Source organism: Ursus arctos, unplaced genomic scaffold (assembly GCF_023065955.2).
Source record: "Ursus arctos isolate Adak ecotype North America unplaced genomic scaffold, UrsArc2.0 scaffold_23, whole genome shotgun sequence".
Taxonomy (NCBI): Eukaryota; Metazoa; Chordata; class Mammalia; order Carnivora; family Ursidae; genus Ursus; species Ursus arctos.
The window spans coordinates 22,396,441-22,412,479 of record NW_026622908.1 but is presented as its reverse complement, the minus strand read 5'-3'; the positions used below and the strand labels follow the sequence as shown (position 1 = coordinate 22,412,479).

The 16,039-nt window shown below is 50.0% G+C and overlaps 1 protein-coding gene across 10 annotated transcripts in view; it reads right to left on the bottom strand.

The window, feature by feature from the left end:
- The window catches only part of CD44 (CD44 molecule (Indian blood group)), an 87,278-nt gene that overhangs the window by 49,475 nt on the left and 21,764 nt on the right, over positions 1-16,039 (bottom strand). For all 10 annotated transcript variants that reach the window (XM_044389024.3, XM_057317553.1, XM_057317555.1 and 7 more), the window contains exon 2: positions 3,225-3,390. In XM_044389024.3, the coding sequence (XP_044244959.3) occupies positions 3,225-3,390 (166 nt within the window). The remainder of the gene's footprint in view (positions 1-3,224; positions 3,391-16,039) is intronic.

Sequence of the window (16,039 nt, the reverse complement as noted above, 5' to 3'; positions counted from 1 at the left end):
GTCACTTAAGAGGGAAGAGGTGAGCTCCACTCTGGCTCTCCACCACCTTCATGTTTTCCAGAAAATACATCAGAGGACCAGCTCGCATAAGCTAGGGCTAGGTGGCTCTTCGTTTCAGTCCACACATGTCACACCTGCCTGCTTCCCACTGCCTACTCTTCCTTCTTTGCCTCCCCCTTTCCAGTGATTTCCTCACTCCAGACCCGGTTACTGTAAACACCAAGCCTTGTTTATGTGCTAGGAACACGGTACGTTTTCTTCACAAGCATCCCAGGCATCATTTCATTGCCAGTGGAAGTAAATTGACCATCATTAAAATGGGAGTAATAGTGATTAAGTAAGTAGATAGTGGTGCCTCATTTAGCTCAGGAATTTTCCAGAGGCGGCTCGGTCAGAGAAGTGCGTAAGCCCCCTCTGCCCCCACCAAGATGTTTCCGGGAGCACGCTGGAGCTGGAGGCCCCTTGGGATACAACAGACAGCACCCAGCCTCCTCAGTCCGCCTCCCGGAAGCTAAGGGCTCACTCACCGCACAATCTCTCCCGAATATAAAATACCTCCAAAAATAAGATGTGGGCGGAGAAGGGGGTGGTGGTGGGGGCGGGGGTAGGGCAGAGAGGATGAAGCTAAATCCAGCAAGTTTCTGAAAATGCAATGCTGGCTAAAATGCACAGCAGAGATCCTTTTTAATCTTTGCTGCCAGAGGCGACAGTACACGGCGCGTTGTCCTGCCAGACCCATGGAAAGTGGCTGTGAGTTTGAAATTTCTAAGCACACAGAACTCGTTAGGTCTATGTTGCAACTGTAGCTCGCATGACTAATTCCTCATCTGAAAGGACAGACTGGTTTCTCCAAAGACTCCTTAGCTTGGTGGGGAGAGAGAGAGAGAGCAATTAAATGTTAATAAGTTTCCATCTATCTGGGAAATGCTACTAATCAGGGTGGGGCCGACAGAAGAGAGTGGCTGCTAAGGTTTATCGGAGCCTAAGAGCTTCTGCCACCTGTCCTATGGCAGAGATCTGATTCACAGCCGCCTGAGCGAAATTATGGAAATGCGTTTTGCAACACTTAATACCCACTACAGTGGAAGGATAGGGGTGGAAGGATAGGTTTCTTTGGCATCATTTTTCTTTCTTTTCTTTCTTTTCTTTCTTTCTTTCTTTCTTTCTTTCTTTCTTTCTTTCTTTCTCTTTCTTTTTTAATGATGACAGTCCTTGGTGAGCCTACTCCCCACCCTGCCCCCAACACATTAGGAAGATCTGTGTCACCCTGACATTCTAGAATCTACATGCCCTTTGTAAGTTATGCCTGTGTTGTTGCCACAACAAGCTGACTGCCCCTTGTATGTGTCCCACCGGTGGTACGTGAGTTGGGATATTAAAATATATATGTGTGTATATGCTGCCCCAGCAGGTTGCTGTTCACAGGATGAAAAGAAATGCTCAGCAAATCCATGCACCAGGATTCTGTCTCCCTCTCGCCCTCAGTCCTTCGGGAGGGTCATTAAATTCTTGCCCCGGGCTCAGATGAAGCAGGACTGACATCTGGACTCCTCCCCGGGCAAGCAACGTGGCCCCGGGCGAGCTGTGGCACTTCTGCCAGGCTCCGTTGCTTCAGCCATAAAGTGGAGGGATATGATCAACCCTGGGCGCAGTCGGAGGATCGAGGGGTCGGGGGCGTGTGGGCAGCAGGGCGCGCCCAACCTCTAAGTGAGCGAAGGCTAGCCAGTGGGGGTCGGAAGAACCCCCCTCGCTTTCAGCCGATGGGGCCATTGCTGTGTTTCCTAAGTACGTCTTCCGTGTATTTCACAATCCAAATTCAGTCTGGTAAGCCGACTTTCTCAGGCTGCTGGCCGAGTCAGGGCCATCGTATTTAAGCCATGAGCCTTGGGAAGGGGCTACACGGATCTGCTCATTGGCCCGCCGTCAGCGCAGTCTACAGCACTTCTCCCTCTGCTCCTTTGGGGCTCTCCCAGACCTAGCTCTGAACATCGCAGTCGAACTTTCTGCAATAATGGAAATGCTCTATCAAGAATCTTCGTCCTCTAATCCCGCAGCCGCTTGCCCTCTGGAGCTAGCCCAGCACTGGAATGTCAACAAAGTTAACTTTTCTTCCATTGTAATGCAGTGTAAATTGCCACATGGGGCCAGTGGGTAGCTTCTCAGTGCAGTGCTGGAGTAAAGATTTTTCTTTTCCTTTTCAGCCAAAGAGGCTCCGCTGCCACTCCTAATGGGTGTGCATGACGGCTGTCACCAAGGACCGGGATGGGCGCATTTAACCTCATTTCATGATTTGGATAAAGGCTTCGGCAACCGGACTTTTAAAAAGCAGCTTGTGTCTGCCTGGGTGCGTGTGTGCATGTGTGTTTAAGAGAGAGGGGAACCACGTTATCTAACGACATTACATTGCAAAAACAGGGGGAAGCTGCCGGCTGGCTGGAAACTTCAGAGCAGTTACTCAGATGACCCGGAGCTCTTCTAGTGAAAACAAACCAAACCAAAACACTTCACCGTGGCTGTCACCACTGCTAGCTCTTAATGTGCACCACTCACCACAGGCTCATCGGAAATTCAAACACACGGGGGGCCACAGCCTGCTGGGAGCGCCCTGAGCAGAATGGCATGAGCGGGGGTCCCGGGAGCACCGTGATGTCCTGTACAAAGTCTCTCAGGAGGTCTCCTGGGTCCCTCTGACCACCTCCCACTCACTTGTAATAATGCATCTTAATAATTTTCATGTCCTTTTATCGCCAGTCTCCAACCAGAGCAACACAGAAGAGAAACAAACACATGAGAGACAGAGAGACAGAGACAGAGAGAGAGAGAGGGAGTTGTTTTGAAAACGCTGCTTTGAGCCAAGTCTGCCGAGCCAAGACTCCACCAGGCGCATATTTATTTTAAACACTGTTATTTGGTTTACGTTTTCTTGTGGTTCCGACAATGATATTGCACGCTTCTTCAAAGCGGGGAGAGCGCTGTGGAAGCACTTTAGGCAAGAGGATTCCAACCGTTGACCCTTAATGGCCTCCTCTGGGCAACCCCACTATGATTCACAAAGGTGTCTTTAGTCGGCTTTAAATTCCAGTTGTCATACAGGTTCCAGGTTGACTTGGCCAAATTAATAGGTGGGGCCGACCCTTCAGGCAACCATCCATCAGCTGTCAGGGAGGAGCCTCCGGGCTCTAAGCCCCGCCCCCGAACCCCGCCCCCGACTTTCCTCCCCTTACCTGCAGGTCTCAAACCCGATGCTCAGGGCTTTCTCCATCTGGGCCATGGTGGGCAGGGTGCTGTTGAAAGCCTTGCAGAGGTCAGCAGCCTCCGTCCTGGAGATGCTGTAGCGACCATTTTTCTCCACGTGGAACACACCTGCGTATCGGCAGGTTATATTCAAATCTGTGGGATGAAATAGAAATGGTCGATGCTTTTGCGTAACTTATTTGGGAAGGGTAAGAAGTCTGTGAGAGTAGGGGCGCCTGGGTGGCACAGCGGTTAAGCGCCTGCCTTCGGCTCAGGGCATGATCCCGGCGTTATGGGATAGAGCCCCACATCAGGCTCTTCCACTATGAGCCTGCTTCTTCCTCTCCCACTCCCCCTACTTGTGTTCCCTCTCTCGCTGGCTGTCTCTCTCTCTAATAAATAAATAAAATCTTTAAAAAAAAAAAAAAGAAGTCTGTGAGAGTAGATTCATTCAAAACAAAAGAAAACAAAACAAAACAGAGCTGCTCCACTGGCCAGAGCCTTCAACATTTACTCCAGCATTCCAAAGCACCACGCATTAACCTCAACTCAGAGCTAAGACCCAGTAAGGGAGCAGCCCTCCTGCATTGTCTCCATCGATTGCTCTACAAACAAGTTTTTTTTTTAAAGATTTTATTTACTTATTTGACACAGGGAGAGAGCACAAGCGGGGGGAGCTGCAAGCAGAGGGAGAGGGAGAAGCAGACTCCCCACAGTGCAGGGAGCCTGAGGCAGGATTCGATCCCAGGACCCTGGGATCATGGCCTGAGCCGAAGGCAGAATGTTTAACTGACTGAGCCACCCAGGCGCCCCTACAAATAAGTTTTTAAAAAGTATATGACTTATTTCTAATTATTAAAGTAACACACCTTGTAGAAAACAAATTCAGGGAAACAATGAAGGAAAAGCAAGGTCACTACTACTGCCAACGCTTTAAACATTTTGTTTTATCTTCTTTCAGTTTTCTGAATATATGTGTGTGTGTGTATCCTTATGTACTTACAATGTTAAAACAGTACTAAATAGACAGTCTTAGATTTGGGCATCTTTTCCCCCACTTAATCTTATACTATGAGCATTTTCCCACAATCACGTGGTGTTGCTCCATTACTTATAACCTCTAACATCTTCTGGTTGCGCCCGGGATAAGCGTCCTCTTCATGGCTCCTGTCTCCCTCTCCGACCTTGTGCAGCTCACTCTGATCCAGGCATAAAGCTTGCCTTCAACTCCTTTGGACATTCTGAGCTCTTTGCCACCTTAGAACGCATATCTGCCATGCCCTCTTTCTGGAATGTTCTGTCCTCAGATCATCACATTTTGTGCTTTGGCTCCACGTCACCTCCTCTCAGAGGCTTTTCCTGAACACTGTTATCCAACCCACGTGTCTCCCCCCCTCACCCTGCTTTGGTGTCTTCACAGCAACGTGTTTATTTATTTGTGCATTTAATTATTATCCACCCACCCTTCCTGTCATAGAAGCTCCAAAAAAAGCAAGGACCTTTTACCTGTTTATTGTGTTTTTCTAATTCTCACAACAGTGTGACAGAGAGTAGATGTTCAACAACTATTTACTGAATGAATAAATGGTTCCTTAAAATGTCCTAAAAAAACACACCTTCAACATACTGACAGAGCCAAGATCGGTTGTTGGCTCCCAAGAGTTAATGGCATTCAGAATGATAGCTAATGGCTATCAACTGCTTAAAGAATGAATCCAGGGGCTCCTGTGAATTTTGCAGGCATTAATCTAAAATCTCAATAAGGAGCTGAAGAATTAACTGATTCTACCTGATTTGGTGAAACCATCTCACAAGTCTTCTAAACCATTAATAGAAACCCTTTCTTTTCCTGGGACTGTGTTAACCTCCCCAGTTCACACTCCTGTGAACGCCAACACCGAAAGGGGACATCATTGAAACCTCCTGGTGGAGAATGATTACTCCTGAGCATGTCCTCGAGCCTCGAGCGCAGTCCTTGGCCAAGGAAGAAGCTCACCAGCATTTCCTCTGGGCCTACCGCATGGTGGCCCACGTGCCAGGCCAGGCATCATGCTGTTAGTGAGAAGCCAGCTCTGGATTCGGACAGAATCCAGACTCCAGTTCTGACTCGGGCAGGTCCAGACGGAGTCCAAAGACCCTGCTTCAGTATCAGTGAGAAAACTGAGGCGCAGGGAAGTGAGTTGCCCCAAGAAGAGAGTGCTTCTGCCCAGAGCCTGTAGCTGGCTTCCTGAATCTCAGTAGCTTTGTTCTTCGGTTCTGAGCCGATAGCCAGGGGAGGGGAGGCCTGTTACCGCAGTGTCCCTGGGTCCCCAGCACCTCTGGGGTTCTGTGTTACGTCATCTTCCACGGATGCTGACAGGTGAGCTGTACGCAGGTGTCTACATGTTATTTACAGGTAAAGAAACCGAAGCTCAGAAAAATGAAACAACTCCCCCCAGTCAGCCAGTGGCAGAGCTGGAATCCCATCTCGGGTCCGCGTAGCACCGAAACCCACCCGACCCCTTTGCTGAGTTCCCTGGATCCTTCCGTACCACGAGAGCGAGCGTCGGCTCTGAGGGCGAGAGGTGGCTAAGCAAGGGCCACACACACGAGCACAAACACAGGTCGGTGGTGCCGAGCGGGACCGACAGCGGCCGCTTTCTCCTCTCCGAGCAGGAAGTAGGTTCTAACCGCCAGGAAACGGTGTCTGATGGTTTGCAAAATAAGATGAGAGGACTGTGAAACTTCTGCACGATCTTCCTTGACTCTGAAAATACTCAAAGAAGAAGCAAGAAACGGAGCTTCGAGAAGACAGAGCCGCCATCAGTTGCTTCTCTTTTTTTGTATCAGTAGCACATAGGTGCTTTTTAAAAGCGTCAGGATGGAGTGGCACGGACAGCATGTGTTTTTGTGTGATTCATTCCTTTTGGGGCCTACAGGTGTCCTCCTTCGGCCGCTCGGCAACGCTCGGCTGATGAGGTAGGAGGACAGCGAGCAGGGACAAGCACAAGGCCCTTTTGAAATATTGTTTGTTCTCACTGACATTTTCAGCTCCGGCCTTTGTCAGCCAGACTTCACACGGGGAAAACTGTCAGGCTGGGTGACAGCCCTTCCGGAGGCTTCCCCCGTCCAGCACACAAAAGGAAAACACAGCCTTGCAGTCAGCTTCTTGGAGGGGAGGCTGCTCGGGGGAGGCCGCTGCAGACGCCGGGAGAGAGGCGAACGGCCTGTCACCGCGTGGCCAGGTGGCCGCTGTCACTCCCGGGTTAAAAATAAAGTCTGAGGCCTAGATGGTGGTTGGAGCTGAACGGCAGTTTCTGTCATATTAAAATTAATTTTCATTTACCACCTGGCACCCAGAACATGCAAATGCAAAAGGAACCAAGACTTTTGAATAAGACGCCTTGAGTTCCACAGGCAGCAGCCCGCGTGACTTCAGAGACCAAAGGCGCAGGCGAGGGTGCCGGCCTGTGGGAGCGCGGGAGCGCGTGGCTATGTGTGTGTCCGTGGTGCCAGGACAGCAGGAACCAGGTAAACTCGAGCTTCGGCCTGCCCCCGCGGGGAGGCTTTCACAGGGCCTGCCACATAGCAGGGAGCGGCCAGGGGCTGCCGCGGGAATGAGCAGCTCCACGCAGAGGGGAAGCTCCATGGCTTACACTTCTCTTCATCCAGCAAACAAGGTCCAATTCCTAACCCGGATGGAACTCAGCCACCTGGGCACTGCAAAGATGGTGCCCGAAACTTCGTTTCGGGTCAGCTGTCCCCATGTGCCTTCTTAGTGCCTCCCCTCTGGCTCTCTCTTGCCTTAAAAGGGACCAAGCCTTCAGGGCTGTGTAGCTTTTAATAATCTATGAAGACTTTCCAACAGGCTTCCTTCGCACTGATGCAAACCCCAGTTATGACTCCAAAGGATACGGATAATACCAACAGCAATAATAGCAACAAATACAGAATATGCCAGACACCCCTCTAAACACTTCACAAGTACTCACTCATTTTATCCTTAGAACAACCCTGTGAGGTAGGTGATATTATTATCCCCACTTTCCAGATACAGAAACTGAGGTACAGAGAAGGGAAGAAACATGCCCAATGATGAACCTGGGCTTCAAATCCAGCCAGTCTGACGTCATGCATCCAACAGACTTACCCACTGGGCTACTATGGCCAAGCCTGACTGAAGTAACTTTTTATGACCTCCCAACCTCCCCAGTGCATAGCTGAGAATACTCCCAAGGTTTAGGGAAAGTTACAGCGAGGTCGAGGCGTGAGTAGCCGCGGACCACAGATGACTGCACAGGGCACCAGCATGGCTGGCTGTGGCATTTGCCACACCATGAACCCCTTCCAGAGAAGCAGGACTCCCCACATGTGTGTGCCTCTCTCCCGAGAAACAGAGGCTTCTGTGATTCGGGATCTGTGGTGACTCAAGAGGCTAAAACCGATTGGCCAATCGCATCTCTCAAACAAGCGTTTCCAACTGAAAGTAAATCAAGACTGTTTTCCGTTGAGCCCTCTGGTCTCCAATAAATCTCCTGCATCATGTAACAAGGGAACTGTCCCAAGTCCCTCCCTCTGAGAGCTCCTACAGGCAACATTAACTGTTCAAGGCCACTTTCAGATTCGGGGAGGATTGATTCTCTTTGGGGGGAGAAATGCCACCCAAGCCATGGGCATGCTCATGACTACAGGAGGGACAGCAGGATCCCGGGATCCAGCACCCAGGGGTCTCGTCACCCACAGGGGAAGAGGTCTGTGACCTGTCAGGGAGACTAGAAAAAGGTGCTCTCCGAGAGAGCCCTTCTTGTCTCACCATACTCCCAGGCAGCAGACTGACATGCAGGTTGGTAACTCAGCATACTGAGGACCCTCCCACAGCTGGGTTCGAATCCTGAGACGGCCCCTCGCTCTAGGTTACACATCTAGTTCGTTCCTTCCCCTCTCTGACACTCCATCATCTGGATGGGATGACGATACCAACCGATCGGGGTTTGATAGGTGTTTGGCCCTTAATTAGAGTCAATGGTGTTGCATACCTATGAGGCGGCTTATATACTTCAGCTAATTTAATTTCCGCAAGAAAATACTACGAAGGAGGCACTATTGCCAAACCCATTTTAGAGACAAGGGAACAGAGGCACGAATGGGTTCAATAACTTGGCCCCAGTCATCTAGGTAGGAGAGGCGGGGTTCTAACCTCTGTGCTGGGCTGCCAATTAACTCTGCAGGATTCTGGGGTAAATTCATTCTTACTTGGATAAATCCTAGCTGACCCATATAACGCCATTAATCTTACCTATATTTTCCACTAAGCCACAGATCAAGGAAAATAGGTCTCTCTAGTAAAATCGGCCCAGAAAATTTCAAAACCTTACCAAGAGAGATTGAGAGGCCAGAGACAAATAGTTTGGCCCAGTCACTCCCCCCAAGTGGTAGAAAATCACACCAGCTGCTGAGAATAGAGCACTGTGTAATTTTTCCCTAACTCGCCATTATCCACGTTGTCTGCAAACCTTCCGGAGAGGTCAGTGGGGGTGGGGGTGGTCCCACAGCTGGCTAGCGATAGAGCTGAGTGCCAAGAGGTTTTCCACCCCGAATCCACCAGCTGGTCTTCAGGAAAGGTCCATAAACCTGTGACGTTGTGTGTAAGCCTATGTGCGTGTGTATATGCACGTGTGCACATGCGTGCGTGTGGAGAGGTGTGGGTGGGACAGCATCCCTAGGTTTCATTGGTTTCTCAAAGAAGTCTGTGACACGAACAGGTAAAGACTTACAAGGAATTATTATCTCCAGGGTCTCTTCAGTAATGAGAGATTCCAGGATTCTGGAAGTTTGGAACTTCCCTGTGGCCTTGTGACTGTATGTCTCCCTCCCCACCGTGTCCCCAGTCCTCAGCACAGTACTGCCCAGAGTAGGCCCAGCTTGAACAAATGAATGACTAAATGAACGAATGAATGAGTGGATACTCTAGCCCACCCCCCAAAACTCAGGACAAGCAGACTTGTGAGGTGTAACAGCTCTCAGGTCCGTTCCCCACATGACATCTAAAGAATCACCAGCTGGGCCTTGTTGAGAATTCCCTGTCGGATGCTTAAAAATGTCTTTCACTGGAAGCATCTGCTTTTGAGAACCTTTGCTGTTTTCCCTGGAAGCAAATGTCTCAGAGAGCTACTTTTGGTGTTGGAAGCGGCTTTGTCTGTCTGAATTCTGGCTGTCATCTCCGCAATGGGCATCCTATCATAGGACCATTTCCAAGGTCAGGTCTCCCGAGAGAGGATGAGAGCCATGGTGCGTGCCAGGTGAAGGCCAGAGCCTCCCGGTTCTCCAAACCAGACTTCTCCAGATGGTCCTAAATGAATTTGTCTCTTCTCCATCACGAGTCACCCAGATGTGCCTGGTCCCTATCTGCCATCTCCCCAGGAGGGATAAGGCAGAATAGGATTTTTTTTTTCCTACTGATTTGGTCCCAGAGTTGGCTATGTGTCTGGGGGAAGTTGCTTTTTCTTCAAGTTGGGAATAGGGCCAGCTCCTGGGACCCAGTGCCTGGTACAGTTCCCACGGCCATGAGGACAACTGCCGGGACTCACCCAGCACCAACGCGGGGTCATGAGAGCTTCTCAACATCACCTCAGAATTCATTTCATTCTTGCCACTATCCCATGTGGTCGGCACCTTCACTATTCCCCTTTTAGGCAGGAGGTAAGTGGTTCACGAAGAAGTCAGGAAGGACCGGAGCCCTTAAGCAGGGGCTGGGTTTCAGACAGGGCCGTCTATCTGATCACACTGAAGTGTGAACGGCACCTTGTGTCGGGGGAAGACGCTAGAACTATAGGAAGTCACTTACCCTCCATGGGGTTTCTCAAGTGCGGAGAGGTGACCTCTATAAGAGAGCTCTGGAAAGAAGAATTTGAGCTTCCTGAATATAATTTTAAGATCAGAGGTCCCTTGATTCTGGGCCATAAAGCTCAAGAGGGCAGGGCCTTTGTTCAAGAACCTGGTAAATGGAGGGCCCTCCCCAATGGAACGTCCACCTTCCCCTGGGGGAGAAGATTCGGAGGTCGCCGAGTTCACTGGCTTGCCCCCAAAGTGGGCTGCCTACCTCTTTCTGATTCTACATGTGCTGGTCTCGTGATCCCCTTGGGGGCTGAGAATCCAACCCGAGCTACAGCCTCAGGCTTCCCTTGCCATTTACGACCTCTGGCCCGTTAGGCAGGGCAAACGAGGAGAGGATCTTGGGACTCAGGGTTGGCCCAGGGCTGGGACACCAGACTGCAGGCTGTGCTTGTGACATTCTGAGATGTTTTCTGCCCAGCCCGGAAATCTCAACAGACCAAGCTTAAATGCCAGGCCAATTAAGCTAGAGCATGGCCCTCCAGGCTAACTGCTTCCAACCCCATCGAGCTCCTGGGAGGCGGGAGCAAGCAAGCTTCTCGCAGTGGCAGCCGGAAGCCCTGGTGGGTTCCCCACATTTTTCATTTCCATAGTGTTTATCTTAAAGTAGTCAGGATTCTGTTTCTGTCTTCTGATTTGCTGAGCTCATGTCTAAAAAAAGATTACACAACTCACAAAACTAACTGAACTGATTCTGATTAGAAGCAAAGAGAGAACGGCCAATTTTTTTTCCCCCAAGCATGATGGCTAATTGGATCATCTGTGTTTAAAACCAGGTGGGGCAATGGACAGTTTCTAACGAAATTCTACTGAGACAAAGAGAAAAAATCCAGAATGACTGAGCACGGTCCCCCAGCCAGTTGTGAGAAAAGCAGGGCCTCAGGGGTCCATAACTAATGGATTCCTGACTCCTTGTCTGGTGCTCTCTCTCCTGAACTACTTTTGTAAGAGGCCTGGGCAAGCTGTTCCCAATAAAGTCACAATCCACTGTCTTCACGGGACATGAAGAAACCATTCTATTCTTCATTTCTCTGATTGTCTGAGGTCTTCAAAGCCCCAAGTTTCCATCCAGGAGTCTTCCTGGCTCTTAGGGCCCCTGCTGCCACCCAGGCCCGCCAGGCCAGAAGGCTGGCAGCCTTCCTGCTGCCCCCATGTCACTCGCCCCCATCCCCTGACGCCCATGTGATGGGGGCCTGGTGAAAGGATCTATTGTTCAAGATCCACTTCTGAATGAGGCCAAAATCACACTCAGTGGCCGAATCGCCTTTGGCTGCCCAGTGCAGACCATGAGTCTTGGGTGACTCAGTCTCTCCCGGAATTGCCCCCGGAGGTGGGTGAGGGTTTAATGAGCAGAGAAAATAGTCATACACTATCATACCCAGAGAATTTCCTCCAGAATGTGTCCTGGGTTGCTTTCAACTGAGCTATTCATCTCTTGGCACTTAGAAAGGAAATGTACCCCAACTTCTTGCCGCCTGGCTGTACCCCCTGACCTTTCAGCCTCTTGTCCGTGGACCATAGAGCCTATCATGGCCGCCAACATCAAACCAACAGGGGCCCATTACATCCACTTTCTCAGAGGAGAGTCCAAAGGGATTTCTCAGTCACTGTCCTGGCCCTTCTGTCAAGGCCTCCACAGGACTGACTCAATGGACCTCTTGGGTTATTTTCACAGTCTGAAGAAAGATTCCACGTCTGCCTCATTGTAGGGTGATGGGAACAAGGGGAGGGGACAGGGTGGAGAAAGCCTGTCTACTTTCTCACCCCTGATCTTGGACGCAACAGAATCTTTCCGGCAAAGGAGAGCGTGTGTCCCAGCGCTGTCATCTCAGTATAAAACTCTGTATGGTCAAGCAGTCTTTGGTGAGCAAGTCTCCAGGAAGAGAGAGGGAGAGAAACCACAGTGTGTACACCTGAGTGTTGCCATGGTGATCAGGAAACACTCAGGTCTGGCCTTGAAACCTCTGTTTTCTTCTTTTTTTGATCGTATCAGTTTTAGCAGATTGACTAACACAAAGCCAGGATGTGGTAAAATGAAATCAGAAAGCATCTCAGGGGCCCGCGCGGGGTTTTTCCTGTTACAAGGAGGGAGAAAAAGGGGTCCCACTCTGGTAACTAGATTTGCTTTTCCTGGTGTAGTTACAACTCCCGCTACATCACCTCGTTCTTGATCAGCCTTTGCTCGGTTCGTACTTTGAGGAACTGGCTGACTTTATTTAGTCTGAGGGAAGCACTTCATGCACGCCGAGGCAGACTGAGGTGGTCACGCACAGGTGGGAGCTGCCTTTCAGGGGGTTAGTGGGCCGCTGACGCGCTGCTGAGCCAGGGTCCCCCCCCACACACACACACACCGGGAGGAGAAACTGGTTCTAGCCTAAATCCTGTTAATTATAAGCTGCATGACCTTGAGTAACTCACGCCAGCTCCCAGGTTCACACCTCGCCTTCCTACCTCCCAGGACGAAATAAGGACTTAGGGAACACTCAGCGCTTGTGGGATAAAAGGGGGAGGAGTGATACGCACACCAGGGACAGTGTTAAAATCTCAGATAGCTTCTCAAAAATCCAATAGTTTAAGACACATTTGGGCTCCAAGCCCTGGGGAACAGACAGATGGAAGTGTAAGCCAGCCTCAGTAATCTTGCCGCCGGGGTGGCTTCCTTCTCCAATGATGAAGCAGTTCCACATCCCAAAGCACCTCTGTGAGGCCCAGCAGGTAGATACCACGGACCCATTTTACAGATGAAGAAACTAAGGAACAAGAGATTCAGAGACTCAAAGTCCTACAGAGCTTCAATAACAGCCAGACCTCAACTCAGATTGTCAAGCTCTTCGGGTTTCCCCCATTCTCTGCAGTGCTGACCTTTCCATCTTGGATTTTCAACAAGCAAAGGGGAAAGGTGAGTGCTCAGAGGGGAACGATCGTTTTCATACTGCCCCCTACCATGATGCCTTAGGCAGGGTCACAATATTTCAGATGGGTAAAAAGCAGAGCTGTTCCAGGGGGAGCGGGAGTGAAGGCGGAGGGGCAGACCCCAGACCCTCGATTCACCAGCTGGTCATTCTTGCCCTGCCCCCACAGCCCCAGCAATGGCCCTGACACCTTCCACGATGCTCTAGAGGGCTTGCTCTGGAACACTCTGGAAACCACGGCAGTACAAGCCAGTCGTAGCAATGATAACCAGTCAGCAAGGCCTGCAATGTGCCAGGGGCGCCAGAGCATTTGGAGCTCTAAGAGGGTTAGTCACTCCTCGTGATAGCCATGGAAACCGAGAGTCGGAGCGTTAGGTAATTAGCACAGGCTCACAGCTCAAAGGCTGCAGCCCAAGTGAAACGCGATTGTGTAAAAATGCTTTACAAGTGATACAGGCTTAGTATGATTATTTTTGTATTTCTCCCCTCTCAGGCTCAAGAAGTCCCCAGCCCCCTGGAGAGAGGAGACAGCACAGTCTGAATTTCCAATGCTATTCTACAGGGATGGGATTGGTCAACAGTGTGCTTGACAAGATTTACAGAGTCAGACACGAAGGTGAAGCTGTTGTGCTTCAAGATAGAGCCAACCAGATGGAGGGGAACAAGATGGCCGCCAGTCCCTCGAAACCCAACCTTAACCACACAGCCCAGTGCCTGCCAACTTTGATTTGATTTCCTCTGGCCTACCTCTTTAAGCATCTTCACAAGTGATAAAGGAAAGGTTCTGGAGTTTACAGAGCTGCTAGTCTGAGCCAGACATTAGTCTGGGAGTCAAAAGAGATTTTACACTTGTGATGCCCACAGCACCTTCAAGAGGTCCAATTATCATCCCCATTTTGCAGATGGAAATGTGTGAGATTCAGACGACAACTGACCCAACATCCCACCATGGAAGTGGCAGAGGCAGGAGTCAAGCCCGGGGATGACACCTGGTCTCTGACATGACTCACTCCTCTGAGGGCACTAAGATGGCCACACTGGGGGCCTGAAATGCAAGCCCGCTGTAGGGTGTGGTTGGGACACTCAAGTTCCTACAAATCCTTCTGCTGAGCCTCTGGCTGGCCTCCCAGGTCACATTAACACGACCTTAGCAGCTCCTATGGGCTGGGGTCTGTGCAGGGGCTTCACACAGATGGTCTCATTGAATCCCCACAATAAAGGTGTGAGATAAATGCTATTATTAGCATCAAACCATATTGCAGATAAGAAAACCGAGCTTTAGAGAGCTTAAGAAACCCATCCACGTTTGTACGGGCAGAAGATCAGGCAGCCTGGCCCCTTGTCTCTTAGGTGCCACATTGCTTAACTTCAGAAGGTTCCAGGTCTGTTTCCAGATAACACCTCTCGCCAGGGTGTTTGAGTGCCACTGGGTTAATATTTGCTAGTGCCGTGCAGAGAGAGCTGGCAGAGGGGGGCTCTTACTACCGGCTTCTCCAAAGGGGGTAACTCATGGACCAAATGAGACGGGGAATATTTCACGGAAAAACCGGTCCTGCCCTGGCACCTAGGAAGTCTGTGCCCTAGACAGAGCTGATCACCCCAGGACCACAGGCCGAGGGCAAGCTTGATGAACAGACTGGATTTCCGCCTGGCTGTGATAGTAGGTCCTGCCGCTGCTCTTCCCATGATGTTCACGTACCCGTTGGACTGATAGGCTTTAACCTAACCATTTTAATCACTCTCTCTCTCTTCTCTCATTCTCGCTCTCTCTCCCTCTCGAGTGCTAAAGTGAAGAGGATGGGTGTGTGTGTGTGTGTGTGTGTGTACACACAGGAGGCGGGCTCTCCTTCCCAGTCCAAGAACCCTACTCTTGTTCATCCTTCAGATGCCTTTAAGAGTAACACAAATGTTTCAAAGCAGAAGTCCTATGGAAGGAGAGGCTGGATTGTGGGGATATTTTTAAAAATCTGGGCCAGAAAGATTTCCAGGATCGGTCATGTTGCAATTGCCCCGTGAGCTAATCGCTTGTAATTCACACGTCTTCCCGGGCTTTCGGTCTGTGCCGTGTCATCTTGAATGCCAGGCTCCAGAGAACTTATTCCTGACAAGCTTTTAAATCCGACTCGAGCCATGGGGTTTGGACCAAACTCTTCACCATTTCGTGTTCAGCTGTGGTGGGCCAAAGACAGCTTCCGGCTTTTAAGGAACAGGGCCCACACACGGATCCAGGAGCCTTGGAAGTGAAGGAAGTAACAAATGGCCCTTCTATGAAGTTATCAAAGGAAATAAAACTTGATTTTCCTTAAAATAAATGGCCATTGGACATGGCAAGAGACCATACTTGGTGAAAGCCTAAGCTCCTTTTCACAGTGGACATTTGAGAAGTGCTCTAGAAACATCAGGGTGAGGACAGCTGAGCCTCTTCCTATAAGATCTCAGCCTCCCAAATCACCATTAGTATCTCCAGGGAATGATGCAAGGTGTGAATTCAAAACACCTTCTAGAAGATACAAGGGTTGTGTACCAGGTATGACCCCTGGGAGCTAGGGAGACATACAAGGCCCATGCCATCCAAAGAGCTTACCTTCTAATGTGGGCAGGCAGATGGTATACAGGTAAATGATTAATATATAAATAAGGCAATTTTGGGTACTAATAATGCCTCACAGAATATAAAAGGGGGTTATAAAATCCAGCATGATGGGGGTTGCTTTGTCAGGCAGTCTGTGTGGTCTGACACTTTTCTATAAACTTATGCATGTATTTTAGTCATTTTTTATGGGGCTTAGAGTGGTTCAGATACCCAGCCAAAGGAAATACTCCCCTCTCCATCAACACACGCACAGATAAAATCAGATTTGGAATTCATCTTTGCCGTCCAGGGTCCATGAGAGACGTCCCTAGGATTTGGACTTAGGAACAAAGACAAGAGAAGACTGGAAGACAGAGTCTTTGGCAACCGAATGATGTGGTTCTGAGATGAGAGTTCTACTGGGGTCCTAAGGTGGGGACAGAGCTGGAGG